The sequence below is a fragment of the Astatotilapia calliptera genome, chromosome 23, assembly GCF_964374335.1.
Source record: "Astatotilapia calliptera chromosome 23, fAstCal68.1, whole genome shotgun sequence".
In the NCBI taxonomy this organism is placed as follows: domain Eukaryota; kingdom Metazoa; phylum Chordata; class Actinopteri; order Cichliformes; family Cichlidae; genus Astatotilapia; species Astatotilapia calliptera.
Window position 1 is genome coordinate 6,408,776 of NC_137443.1, and position 14,327 is coordinate 6,423,102.

The 14,327-nt window shown below is 39.4% G+C and overlaps 1 protein-coding gene across 2 annotated transcripts; it reads right to left on the reverse strand.

The window, feature by feature from the left end:
- Window positions 1-1,699: 1,699 nt before the first annotated feature.
- il12rb2 (interleukin 12 receptor, beta 2a) lies at window positions 1,700-14,320 on the reverse strand. 2 transcript variants are annotated; one of them, XM_026158706.2, is made up of 16 exons: window positions 14,084-14,320; window positions 13,646-13,839; window positions 12,689-12,949; window positions 12,059-12,182; window positions 11,767-11,957; window positions 11,114-11,256; window positions 10,627-10,768; window positions 8,847-8,911; window positions 7,995-8,193; window positions 6,628-6,810; window positions 6,404-6,502; window positions 6,156-6,302; window positions 5,238-5,369; window positions 4,252-4,348; window positions 4,083-4,170; window positions 1,700-3,996 (listed from the first exon to the last, which is right to left on the reverse strand). In XM_026158706.2, exons 2-16 carry the CDS (start codon window positions 13,704-13,706, stop codon window positions 3,556-3,558), a joined length of 2,373 nt encoding a protein of 790 aa, XP_026014491.1. In that variant the 5' UTR covers window positions 13,707-13,839; window positions 14,084-14,320; the 3' UTR covers window positions 1,700-3,555. The 2 variants fall into 2 exon arrangements, with proteins under 2 accessions (XP_026014491.1, XP_080153062.1); XM_080296936.1 differs by having other exon boundaries at window positions 13,646-14,320.
- Window positions 14,321-14,327: the final 7 nt, after the last annotated feature.

A 14,327-nucleotide genomic window follows, 5' to 3' on the forward strand; every position in this document is an offset into this window, starting at 1 on the left:
ACAAAAGATGTGAACAAATTGGCTGCCTGTGCACAGACCCAGCGTGGTGTCTGGGATAATCATTTGATGCTAATTTGCTGAGATGAAGCCAGAAGTCCTTATAGTCTGAAACCAAACATGTAGATCAGATTGCATCCTGTATTTTTGGCTCTGGAGTTACTATTACATACAGAAACATTTTTAAAACCCTGACCATGTTTGAAATGAGTTTGTAGAGAGATACTTTACTTGTCCCTGAAGGGAAATTGTTGCTACTGCTTTTAAAGAATGCAGTTTGTTGGGGAAAGACAGCTTTTGTGTTTTTGCTGCAAGTGCAATACTCAGATATTTGTTAATGATATTTGTTAATGATGAGCAGACTTTCAGCTTTAATTTGAGGAATTTAACAAAAGTATTTCATTAACTGTTTTAATAAATAATAGGCCCTTTTTTCAGAGGCTCAAAATTAGACTGCTTTAAATCTAAATAAATAAATAAATTAAAAAAAACAAATGTATATAAAAAAAACAAAAACACTCCTCCCTTTAGAGATTCTGCCAGCAGCTTCAGTTACTGCTTATGTGGGTTCTTTTGCATTTAGTAAGTGGAAGGCATACTCTACAATAGAATAGAAAGGCCCTTTACTGTCATTGTCCATGTACAACAAAATTGTGAGTGCTCAACACCAGCTGTGCAGGTTTAAAATATAAATAGTAAGACAGCAAGAATAAACAACAGGAAAAATGTATACAAAATAAGAGGTAGGCTCCATTAGAACAGGTTGCAAAGTGCTTGGTTTAAGATGAGATTCAATTCAGTTTCCTTCATATAGCAGCAAAGAACACGGAAAACCCCAACACTCATATAACTCACCTTATAAGCAAGCACGTTGGTGACAGTGAGAAAGAAAAACTGTTTTAAAAGGAACCAAACAGAACTAGGCTCAGGAAAGGGCAGCCAACTGCTGTGACGGCTTGGGGTCTGGACGAAAACAGGACCAAGACACACTATGGAAAAGAGTCAGAGATGAATAATAAGCAGTGATTAAATGCAGAGAAGTGTATAAAGAACATCACCTGACGGAAGAAAAAACCCCTCAGTGCATCATGAGACTAGATTACTGACTCAATGATTACTGATTACTTTATTTACCATGAGAAACTCGTGGCTTCTTTTTATTTTGACAGATTGATTTGACTGAATCTGAGCAGAGATTTCAACCTTGTACGCTTCATTTGACCTTGACCTTCATTATTCAACCTTTATAGCTTTTAGAAGCCAAATATTGCTCCCATCATATGGGTAAAGATAGTAAAATACACCATTTCTGTATGTAATGCTTCAAGGTCCTAGATCAACGTTTAGGGTCACATGAATTAGGAAAAAGCTTTTAGTTTCCAGGAATATACTAAATTAGTCTTTATTTGAATTCTTTGAAACATTTTTTTCAATCTAACATTGTATGACTTCCTAATGACATAAAAAGATTAATATACTAAACTAGATTTTGATATTAACAATGCTGACGTCAGCACAAATGATGAGAGAACAGATGATGTCATCATACTGTGATAAATATATGATTAAACATCAGAGAAGTGCTCTCTGGGTGTTCTTGTTACTAAACTAGGTTTGCTTTGTACGACTCTGGCACCACAATTATAATCTTTGGAGTCAGTGGACCATATGACATCCAGGAAAAAAAACCCCATACAAAGTCTGAATGATGAACTCATTTATTGGTATTGACATCGAAGTAAATTAAGTATATATTTATGAGCTACGCCGATTCCCATATAAAGACAGTCATAGTCAAAGGGTGCAAAATCATCAAAGAGGTCACTCAAAACACAAGATTGTTTTGAAAAACATAAAAGAATAGCACTGTACATTCATCAAATTTTACTCTTTTTTTTTTTCTTTGCTATGCCAGCCCTGGAACAACAGAAAATATAAATGAATATATGAAATATATCCACATCCAAATATATTCGTTTTGATTTTCTTTCACCCTCTCATGAAGTTCATGTTTGCGGCTTTAAAGACTTTATTTCTGATGGCATCTGTCACTTTTACATCTTTGCAAAATGTATCTGATTCAGCTTTACTTTGTGTTCAGTGGTAATTGTCATTTAAATTAAGATAGAACTGATAAATGTGGATGTTACAAGTATCCCTTTTTTGTTTCTGCCATGTTTGATAGAAATGCATCACATAATTTTTATATTAATCAGATACATATTCTTGCTATTACTTGCCTTTTCTTAATGAGCTAGTAGTGTTCTACTGGATGTTGATCTGGGGACTGGGGAGGCCACTAAATTTATCACGTTAATTAAACAATTAAAGGTAACTTCTGCTTTGTGACATGCTGAATTTAGCATTAAAAGTAGAAAATTGTGACCAGAAAGAGATGCACACCATAAAGTCCTGAGATGATTGCAGGGTCCAAAGTCACTGCGCAACTGTTGTCAGGTGTTTGACTCAAAGCAAGCTGGGAACATGAATCCTACAACTGTTGCCTCAGCAGATGTGAATAATCGTCAGGGCACACGGTGTTTACCAGTGTTGGTGAGCCTGTGCTGGCTGCAGTTTCAGATTTCTGTTTTCAGCTAACAGAATTGATTCCTGATGCAGAAATCCGACATGTCTAAGATGGTTTTCTGCTCAGTGCAGAGATAAGATAAAGCTTTTCCCACGATTTTTTGGTATTAGAGTAAACTGAAAACCTGAAACAGAGAATCGTGTTTGGTCTCAAAGATCATACTTTCCCTCATTCTGAAACTCCTGAATGTTTATCTGCAGGAGTGTATGCTGTACCAAGTTGACTGGCTGTTTCCATAACTGCACAAACAAGTAGATATACAGATATTCTAATGAAGTGTTTGTTGAGTGTAGTAATCATATTCTATAAACATCAGCATGTTTTTACTGGCTTTGTGTTGTCAGGCTAATATTAGCTATTGTCTCTCAACACTGCTGGGCTGTTGAATTTGTCTCAAGTTAAAAAGTTGCAGTTAGTTCCAAATGGTCCAGTTTAACCTCCTCCTTTTGTAGATGAGCTAAGACTGAGGTAGGATAAATGCATATGCACGGGATAGTCAAGGCTATAACAGAGTATGCATTTGGGATGATCTTTTACAAAGGAGAGGACATGTCTACATGTCATAGCAGGAAAAGCACAAACAGAAAAGCAGATTATGTCTGAAATCTATTTTTGCATCAGGAACCAAGTTATCTCTCTGCTTCTCCTTCTATGAAACGTCTGATTGGGCCTTTGGAAATTTCTTCAGCCAGATCAGAAATGACAACATCTCTTGCAAGCCTGTCCTGTTAATTGTAGTCAAGCGATTAGTGTGTCCATTGCCGTTTTGAAGAGAAAACAATTGTAATGCATGACATGAAAAGAATACCCTTTAGGTTTAAAATTGTTACTGCATAACTGAAGCTCAGACTTAAGCAAAAGTTCTCTGATTTCAGTGAGCATGGAGGTAGTTCATGCAGTTCTTTGTTTCTGGGCTGTTGGCTTATCAGCATTCGTCCTCTAAAAGCAGGTTTCATTTGCTTTCAGTTTTACTAAGCGTTTTGAAAGAAGTCACTGCAGTCAATTTTCACTGCATCCAGAGTCAGCTTCCCTCCAAACACCAGCGGCTCTATGAAGATGTTGTGATTGGAGATGAAAGGCATGTCCAGAAACTCTCCACATTTCTCCTCATCATCTTCCTCGTCCAAATTTCCAGGCTCGTGTGATGAAATATAATCAACAGTTGTGTCCAGAGACGTGTGCGTGTGATCGGAGCTGTCTGAGTCGTGGGACAAACTCTTAATGTACGTGGTTGGAATGACCGACTCCGGCTCAGTCTCAGAGCTCAGCCTGGTTGAAGGAGACATACGCAAGATTGGTTTTCTAGATTCACTGTTCTGCTTGGGTAGCTCCTCCACATTCACCAGGATGAGCTTTTCTTCCTCCCTGGGTTCACTGGAGCTGCATGGTGGGAGCGGCAGGTTCATGTTGCCCTGTTTGGAACAGAGACACGAGCTCAAATGACGAACAATAAGAGATGCAGTCCAACCTGAATTCTTCTTAACTTTTATACGTTTACCTTGTCTTGGGTATACTCTTTGGCCCACTTGCTGTTTGCAGGATCTGGCACAACATCTAGCATGAAACACTGAAAAAGCTCCCAAGACCTGAGGGAGAAGGAGAAAACTTTTTATAGCAACAAAATAATAAGGTGTAACTGCGTTATAGAGTTTATGTTGCACATGTACCTTTGCTTTACGGTTGAGTTCTGGTACAAACACACAAGAATCACCACAGCCACGGAGCTGATAATACACACCGGTAGGAGGAACGCTTGGGTGTCATCTGCAACAGTGGCAACAAAATAAAAAGATGTAAGATCACGGAATACACCTTTATTTCCTCTGTTACAGCGCGTCTAGGACGCTTAACTCTTTGCAGGTTCTTGCAACAGGACAGCAAATCTACAACAGAATGGCTGAAAAGTAAAAGCATTAGGTATTTCAAAGGCCCACAGTCCAGTTCTCCACCCAACTGATGCGGTGGAAGTACTTCAAGAAAGCTAAGTATAAATAAATGCCAAGTTTCAATGAACTGAAGCAACTTTAAAAAGAAGAGTCATACAGAAAATAGGTTTACTGCTGCTTATAATAGTTATGAGACACTAAGTCATTGTTTGGACTTATTTTCTCACAGGACTGCATAGAAGGCTGTGACTAATTTATTTTCCTCATTACTGTATATGTACATTTTAAAAAAAATTATACATCAGTATCAGGGACTATTTTAACGAAGATCACTTGGATTGAAAACCAAAAAGCAAACAGTCTGAGTATAGTATAGTATAGTATATACTAGTATAATAGTGTGTTTTTAAACAGTTTCACTTAAAACAAAGCTTTAATGTGAAACTTTACAATTACTTGTATATAATAAATTTAGTGATAATAAGTTATTTAATATTTTATTTTTTATTTATTTAATATTAACACAGTACTACAGATGTGATAATTGACATGAACTTCTTACAGACCTGTTAAATTCAAGGCAACACTCAACAACCAGGTAGCTTAGCTTAGCTTAGCAAAATGATTGCATTGGAAATAGCTTGCATGGCATGCAGACCTCCTATTTTACCGTGTCACTAGTGCAGTTTCAGATTTACTCTACAAACCCAAGAGTGGGATTGAACTCCTCCCTGAAAGAAACTAAGTGTAAAAAAGAGGCTGCTTACGTGCAATGAAGAACTTGATCTTTTGACCTGCAGGACCATCTCCTGCAGCTGTTGAAGCACTCATCCACAGTCTGTACTCTGCTGGAGGCAGGTCTTTAATTATATACGTCCTCTCTGATGCTGGCGTAGAGTCTGAAAATGTATAAACACATACAGCAGAGGCAGAACATTTTGTCAGTGTGCATAGTTTCTGTTAAATATGTTTCAGTCACTGACTGTATATAGAAGAGCTCGGTCATTTGAGAGGGACTCAGCATAAAGTTGCTTTTCCTCCACACTGAAACGATCCAGCTGGGGTGGTTTGGAAGTCTGGCTAAGGTGCCTCACAGGTGTGAGGTTTTGGGGCTTCCCAGCTTGTAGGAGGCCCTGATGTAGACCCAGGAGAGATTATATATTTTAGTTGGCTTGAGAACAGCTTGGCATCCCTCTTCAGAAGAGCTGGAGGAGGCGGCCGGGGTGAGGTTGGTCTGGTTGTCTATGCTTACACTGACCCGTTTAAGTAGCACAAACTGGGTAAATGTTACACTTTAAGGTGTGGCTGTCTTGTGATTCATAAGTCACAACTCTATAGATGCACATGCAATCTGTGGTTTCTTTGTGAGGCCCACCCTTCACTCATTGTGTCCGGTTTCCAAACGGCATGCTGGCAACAGAAGAAATGCTGAACTTCACAAACTAATGGCTGATGAATCCTCTGTATGATCTGTATGCTTTTTTAATCATCTGTTCTCTTATGTTTCATTTGGTTACATCGCTTCACAAGAAAAATGCTTTAATGCCTGGAACCATATTGAAATAACAAGCTTTTGAATAAAATATTAATGTGGTCCCTTCGATTTAGCATTCTCATTTTCTTCACCTTGGCCTTTTCTGAAAATGTCAGTAAAATAAAACAACTGCAGTTTAACTCTTCCTTACAGATTTTAGTGTTCCCCATGGTCTCCAAATAGATAGTATACTTGGTAATGCAACCCCTGCGCTGACTCCTGTCAAGCTCACTCCAGGTAATGTTCACGTTGTTTCTTCCCTCAACCTTCTCTTGGACACGTGGGGCGGCTTCTGGAGCTGCAAACCACAAGCACAACCCAAAACACTGCTTAATATGATGACCATTAACAAAATATTTAATATTTAATAAGGAATATTGACTGTTTTGTATGTCTTACCTGACTCCAAAGTGGCAACACCTTTAAATTTCCAACTAATGGAACTCTCATTATAGAGCACATACACCGCTCCGTCATAGCACTCATATGGGTGGACATCTGCAGAAAGGAGGACAGAAGCACTTTAAGAGAAAAAAGAAATGTGCAAAATGTGTGTTTTAAAAAAGTGACAGATCACTCATTAGAGGCTTTGCTTTTCTCCTGCTTCATTTTTCACTTCCTACCTGAAATGACAGCGTGGTTTTTGTTCTCGCCCAGCCTGACCCATCTGAGCTCCTCCAACTTGTTGCCATCTGGGTACCACTCCACTACATATGTGGTCGGTGGTGGTGCAGTTTCAGGTTTTGTCCAGGAGATGGTGATATTGGAGTTGTTGGCTGTTACTTGTAAGTTGTTAGGGGATTTGGCTGAAGCGAAAACAAGGCAATCATGTAGTCACGTAATTCACAAATGCATAGACCAGTGTTACTAATACATTTGTAACATTTTAATGAGAAGACTTAAAATTAAAAGAAAGGGAACCAGACTGTGGATTTTTATAATTCTCCTGACAAAGAAACAAGGCAGAATTACCATCTGGGAAAAGTTTTTCACGAGGGCAGTTAGGAATTGTTTTATTTTTTGCAACAAATAGACGTGTAAGGTAAACTGCAACCTGAATTATTACATAAATAACTGCCCCTGTTTTGTGGAGGGCCTCAACATGTTGGTGTACGCTGATAATGCACAACATTACAACCACCTGGCCTGATACGAGCAGATCGAGCATGCCATCAACACAGATCTGACCCAGAAAACATGCACGCAGGAACACTAAAATTGTCATATATCTAATCTATAGGGTGACATTAACATACACTGTGTCATATCTTCCCTATGCGAAACTGAAAATTAATTCCTGGGAAAAAGGAACTAATGGAGTGAGAGTCACCTTCTACGCCCTTCCCCCAAGTCACAAGTTGTCTTTGGTGTAGCTGGATTTAATTTTCTTGTGGTCCCACCCACCAAATCACACCTTTTCTTTACTATCTTAAAGAGCCGCTAAGTTAAAGCCAGACTTTAGAGAAGTCTCTGTGCCCATGCTGAGTTTTGAAAACTAAAGGCAATGAAAATTTGGGACTTTGTTTTATTGTGTGAGACAAGGGATGAGGAATAAAAATGCTTTACAGCCACAGGCACCTGGACACTCTAGGGTTACTGCTTGGGCCGGACTTGTTGCATGGGTGCTCAGTAAGATTGGGATCTGGAGAGTTTGAATGCTAGGTCAACATGACAGACTCTTTATTGCATTCCTCCAGCTGTTCGTGAGCAGCTTTTTCAGTGGCGAGGTGAGGACACTGTGGCCTGAATGCACTGTAACGAGACCATCAGTGCCATTCACTCAAACTGCAGGGGGGATTTTGCTGTAGTCGAATTTGGTCTAATTTTAGACCAGATCTGTCCTTGAAGAGCATATTCCAAATATGTTTTTGGTGAACCAGATAACTACAAACAAAGACATATCAGTGTTTCAGCACAGAAGCTCTGGTTGCAGAACAGACGATGGAAAAAGAGATACTGAATCATATGTCAAATGTCTTTGTTTTTTTACCTTCAGTACGACGGGTTGTTACTCTGGCAGGAGGGGACAGCCCTTTGGAGTTGCGAGCCCTCACTGTCACATCACAGCTGGCACAAAGTTCAACTAGACAACTCCTTTCATTGGCACTGACGTTGGTGATGACACTAAAGCTAGAAATGCTGAGTTCATATCCTAGGATCTTCCCTCTAGAGACGGAAACGTTCATCTCCTGAAATCAAAGAAATAAAAAAGCATCACATCAGTTTTTTTGATGACTGGAGGATGCAGACCAGACAAAGGAAATGATTACACAAGCCTGGGATTTAGATGCCGCTCAAAATCAACATCACAGCAAGATGAGTATGTAAGACACATCATTTCTGTTCAGCTCCTCTCTTTCTTGTAAACTGAAACTGTGGTATCTGCTGACAGGTTTCACTTGTCTCTCAGTGTCTTTATGTGACATTGAAAGTTTCGAGGTGTGTGTGTGTGTGTGTGTGTGTGTGTGTGTGTGTGTGTGTGTGTGTGTGTGTGTGTGTGTGTGTGTGTGTGTGTGTGGTCCAGAGTGGTGATTGTGTGAGTGTGAATGTCACACCTCAGAGGTGGTCAGTTGTTGACATTTAGTCTGCAGAATAAAGTAGTAGTAGTAAAGCACAAAGATCAGAAAGTGTTACTATGGTTACAATGTCACATGCCCACACAGACACACAGAACGGGGAGAGGGGAATACATGTAGACCTCAAACCCTCAGACTCAAGCACACACAGCAGCGCTATGTGCTGTGTGTCAAGTGCAGTGCAATTTCATGTAATTCAGCTCTGCAGCAAACATGTTAAGGATAATAAACAGTGAAAACTGTATAAGTTTTCTAATAAGACTTACCTTCCAGTAAACTTTCATGTGTTTAAAATCAGATGCAAGCCACACATCCAGCTCTTTGGCAGGGGCTAAAAAAAACAAAACAAACTGCAGTAAGTCACCAGGACATATTAACTCAATTCATGCAAGAGAAGCTAGTGAACTGGGTGGGTTTTCATTTCAGTAAATGAGCGCATCTGCATCAACGGTGTGATGGTTCCTTATCAGTGATGAAATGCTTTGAAATATTTTAAAAAGTGACAACTCTGTTAAACTTTCCATCTTAACTCTGACAGTAATGAGTAGCAATTCCAAGAAACCCCGTGTTATTTGAATCAAAGTCCTTATCTAATTAAAAAAAGAAAATAATGCACAAACAGTGTGGTTAAAAGGTCTGTTGGTGCAAACTGTGGTTATTCATTATTAAAATTCATTCTATGAGGCTTTATTCACAAACTCTGTGATGCTTTTGGAAAGTTCTGTCTAAACCAAACTTGCTAAAGTCTTACACAGGGGAGGGTGGTTTCCTCTACAGTAACTCTGGCAGCAGTGTGTGACCGTACATGAGATGTTGTAACCCAGTGAGGAAGAAAAGGTCACTTCACCCTGTCATTTGTGTACAAATGTAGGAAGATGTGGTAAAATAAATGTAAATGAGGTTAGAGGGAGTGCTTTGTACATTGCCTCCTAGAAGACGCATGTATGCTAGCGTCAACCCTATTCCAAAGTGCACTGCCAGTTATTACTTTCTTTCACTTCCAGTAATTTCTCAAAAGAAGGAAAATTTAAGTATTAATGAGAACACACAGCAGTCACATGGTCACAATGGTTCCCTGTTGATGAGTTCAAGTGCTGTTGTAAAATGAGATTTCAGGGTTGGCCGCTTGCAACTTTTTAAATGCCAGTTTCAGTTGTTTCTATTCAGAGTGTTTATATTTTCAAATACAGATACCAACCACAAAAAAGGATATCACAGCACTGCCTAGTGCAAAAATGAAAACACCTATGAAATGATCCACTTTCACAAGAAAAGGCAACATATTGGGTCATGTTTCTCTCTAAGCTGATTTTCATTGTGCCTTTGATGTCATGATAATAATCATCTGTGGTCATTTAATGTGTGGAGTCAAAATAGCCTTCTTCAGAGGTCCAGAGAGCACGTTGCTGTCCAGAAAAATGAGGAAGAAAGACAAACTGCAATTAATGTGTTTGATCCACACACGCTCGAAGAAGGCGCGCAAGACACTCTTCACAAACGTTGCTTCACCTTTCTGTCAAACTGACGTTCATGGAAAATGATGATCTGTCACTGCTGTACATTCATAGTTTTACATATATGTACAGAGGCCTGCATATCTTCACACCATCAGTATTAAAAAATGCAGCGATACTTCCCATAAAGCATCATGGTCTTCTTCACAGCCTCACCTTTCTTCCCTGTGCCTCACTATTGAACTTGTTTATAATTACACTCAATAAATATTTCCTGAAGATATTTATTAAATTAGCAATTTAAGAAAACATGCATACATCGTATTGGAAGTAGCTGCTTTTGTTCTCAGCACAGTAAGACCCATTTCAGTGGCTCAGCCAGTGGTGAGCAGATAAGTGCCTCAGAAACCGAGAGGAAGCACAATTGTATTATCTGATGGTCTGCACAGATAAAGCGCCACAGATATACTGTATCTGTACCTTATTATCCGTCTCTAGACAGAATGTGTAGTGTCAGGAAGTGCTTCATAATACGCAAAGGCAGACCTTAAAACAGCCTTCCGGAGCTGCAGGTTAACACATGAGTACTTACATTCCTCTTGAGTCCATGCGTAAATGTTTGTGCTCCACTCACTCCACAGGCCGGTGCTGAATTTAGATCTGGCTCTGAAATGGTACAACCTGTAGGGCTCCAGAGAAGAGATGGACCAGTGGGAGGAATTCATCTGCACAACCTGTAAGTTAATAATAAATACATATTTTTCAGTTATATAACCTCAGATTGCCATATAGATATGAGTTTTGCATGTGGAAGTGATCCGCGAATTAACCCATTGTAAGAACACCTGAGAGAAGATAAAAGGACAAATTCCAGCTTGTTTTTACGACTTGAGCATCATTGTCAATTCACTTATACTCATATCAGTCCTGCTACTCATATATGCCTCTCGATCTGAATCAGTAACAGACCTATTTGGTCTAACTGTATATCTTCAAAGGTTCATGTGATATCTCTGACTTCTACTTTTCTCACTGAAAGTCCCTAAATTCTCAAACTCTGAAGAGTTAAAATGTCTTACTGAGTCCTGATAAGTTGTCCATGTCTGCTTTTCTGCCCTGTACTGGATCTCCAAGTGCTGAGTCCTCACAGGCTGCTCCACTTTCATGATGCACTTCCGGGAGTAGCACTCTGGCTTGCCCAGAACGGGAGTCGACGGCATCACTGTTCGGATCAACGCAAAGTGGTCACATAAATGACAAAAACAAACATTTTGTACAGCACTAAAACAAAACAGGTTCCTAATATTTGCCATATATGTATTGTCTTGATGCATGCTCCATCCAGCGTGTAAGGAAATCCATCTGGATGTTGCGTTTTCAGTGGGAAAGGTGTTTCATCCCTCATCCGTTGAATGAGTGACGAAACGTTTCCCGAGCTAAAAACGTAACATCGGTGTGAGCAGAATCATCTTTCTGGGATTCCTCTGGATTATTATTGGCAGGATTTGGAAAAGAGCATGGGTGATCATCAGTAACCATAAACTTCAAGATTGAAGTATAGAACAGTTTCCACTGCAGAGTTGGCGTGAAATTCTACCCACAGCATCATTACGTTGTCACACCCTTCAGTCAACCTGAAAATCTTTTCTTGCTTTTTTTTCTTTTTTTTTCCCACAAGTTTCATCTCTGGAGTCATTGGTCTCCAGTTGATGGTAACTTATATGAGTCTTACCAATTTTACTGAGTGTGTAGTTAATGATGGACGAGTTTGCAGAACCCAGTGGGTTTTCAGTTTGAACCCACACTGAGATGAGCTCGACTGATCTGGAGACAGTGAAATTCACCGACAGCAACTCGGTTCCCTTATCGGAGACTTTGTATGACGTTGATCCAGCCGAGTGACTTCCAGAGACCCCCTTCACCCTGAAAGTTTCAGTTGACAGAAAAAACTGTTATCGATGTGTTTTGAAGGCAAAACTGACAAGCAGAATATTTGTTTTTATAGCAGTATGGTGGTGACTCACCAAAGCGCTGAACTGTTTCGAAGATTAGTGTCCCGTCCTCTGTTCCAAATGCAGACCACAACTCCACTTTCATTCTTTACGATTTTGTAGATGCATGAAATGTTTTTAGGGTGATCTGGTAGGTCTGGAGATCAAAGAAGACAGAGAAAATACTCAACTGAGTACTGAGCGGAGAGCTAAAGCATAAACAATACTAAAAGTAGTAATTTGTCTTTTTATGTCAAGCTGCATGTGTCAGAAACAGCAACAACAACCAAAAATAGTTTATTTTCACACTTGAGTTAGCAAATCCTATATAGACTAAATAAGAAACTTATCATAGCTAACTTTGACACTTAGCTGTGCTCACTCCTTAACATGCAACCAGAGTGTACATTATGTAAAGACAAAAAAGCAGAACCAAATGACCCTTTGACAGCTTTTGTAACTTAGAAGTGCTAAACATACCCTAAAATAAAAAGTTCTCAAGCTGAAAGACAAGTCCTGCCCTGCAGAGCATCGCTCAGGACTTTTCAGTCTATTCAACATCAATCTGTTGGCTTTTTCTAATTAGAAATAGAGAGCCTAAAATCCATGAACCTGGGCTAAAAGTCTCAGTAGAGGGGACTTTCATGCTCACTGAATACTCACATCCAGCTGAGATGTCAAGTCCACAGGGGTCCAGATCTTTACGGTTCTCACAGTGACAACTGTATGTTCTGTTCTCTGTTATGTTCACCACCTTAAAATGTATGGTTGTAGAATTCAGTGCTTTGTGTTTCTGCTTTGTGGGACCTTGGCCACTGTACATGGAACCCGTACACATCAGGTTAAAGATGCAGAACACCTCAAAACTGGAGCCTAGCTGCACTACAGAGTCAGTACTCGACCTGATGACGCAGGATTTGTCACCTAAAACAGAAAGAACAGCTTACAGACTGTAATAACATGATCATATATATGTATATATATATATATATATATATATATATATATATATATATATATATATATATATATATATATATATATATATATATATATATATATATATATATATATATATATATATATATATATATATATATGTGTGTGTGTGTGTGTGTGTGTGAAAAAAGTTATATCCCAGATGGCAGATACATTTGGGGTTAATCAGGGCTATGCCTGACACTTGGCTCATGTAAGATGAGCCAGTCTGAGTCAATGTCTTTAGTCAAGGCCAAATGTGGCTCATAGGAACCTGCAGAAACAGCCAAACATTAACTGCTAATCTGGATTATGTGAAAATCTGATTTAACTATAATTTCAAATGTCAATCTTCACATTTGCACACAAAAACACTGTCCACACGTTCTTCTTCTAGGCATATTCTTCGGGATATCAGTTATCACATTAGTTATCATATATAAACTATCACATAACCACAAGGTTCACAAACGACGGACAATGGGAAAGATTCTAGATCACTACCTTTAAGACTTCTTTAAAAAACACACCAAACAAACCCACTGATCGTGTTGCTGATATCGAACTTTTATCACCAACATATATAAAGAGAAAATAAGAGATATTTTAGAAAACTGAATCCACACATTTATCTAAGCTTACCAATGCAAAGCTGCACGGCCAGCACGGCAACGGCGACGAAGACCGACCGTAACTGCAACATTGTTGCCACGAGTCATCAGCAACTTTACAGCAGCCTAAGTGTCTCTTCCATTGCCACGGGAGCTGCTTCGCCTTAAAAAGGAGAAGTAAAAAAAAAAAAATGCCTGCGATCTCTTATGCTTTCGATGCAGCGACTGTAGAGGTGGGAGGAATCAAAATAACATTATTGATTAGAAATGTTCACTTCATACAGCCAATAAGGTCGTAACTTATAAAATGTATACATTGTGAGGCATGTACCAGTGTCAGTGTAATCACACGCATGGTTCAAGTGCAGCAGAGGACAGTATATAGTCAATAGTAGTTTAAAAACAGGAGAAACGATCCTGAAAGTCACCCAAATATCACATCTCAACATCAAATTTAACTTTTAGTTACCGTCTAAGCTGTTCGTAGCTCTAGCCGTCTTCGTATCGGATCCTAAACATCTTCATTTAGAGAGAGAGAGCGTCCACACTGCGGTGGTAACGTGAGAGCGGAGACTCCGTGTTGGCTGGCTGCCGCCCCTGATGTGAGGTAACTAACTCCTGAAACTGGTCTACCTTTACTTTAGAAATTATCACTGAAGCCAGATAACCACAGAGGCTTCTGTGCGCACCCAGGCTGCACATCAGCACTGCCT

Coding starts and splice junctions, on each gene's coding strand:
- il12rb2 (XM_026158706.2), bottom strand. CDS start 13,706: ATGTTGCAGTTACGGTCGGTCTTCGTCGCCGTTGCCGTGCTGGCCGTG. Junction 10,769..11,113: donor GGACAACTTATCAGGACTCA/GTAAGACATTTT, acceptor ATTAACTTACAG/GTTGTGCAGATGAATTCCTC. Junction 8,912..10,626: donor CGCATGGACTCAAGAGGAAT/GTAAGTACTCAT, acceptor TGTTTTTTTTAG/CCCCTGCCAAAGAGCTGGAT.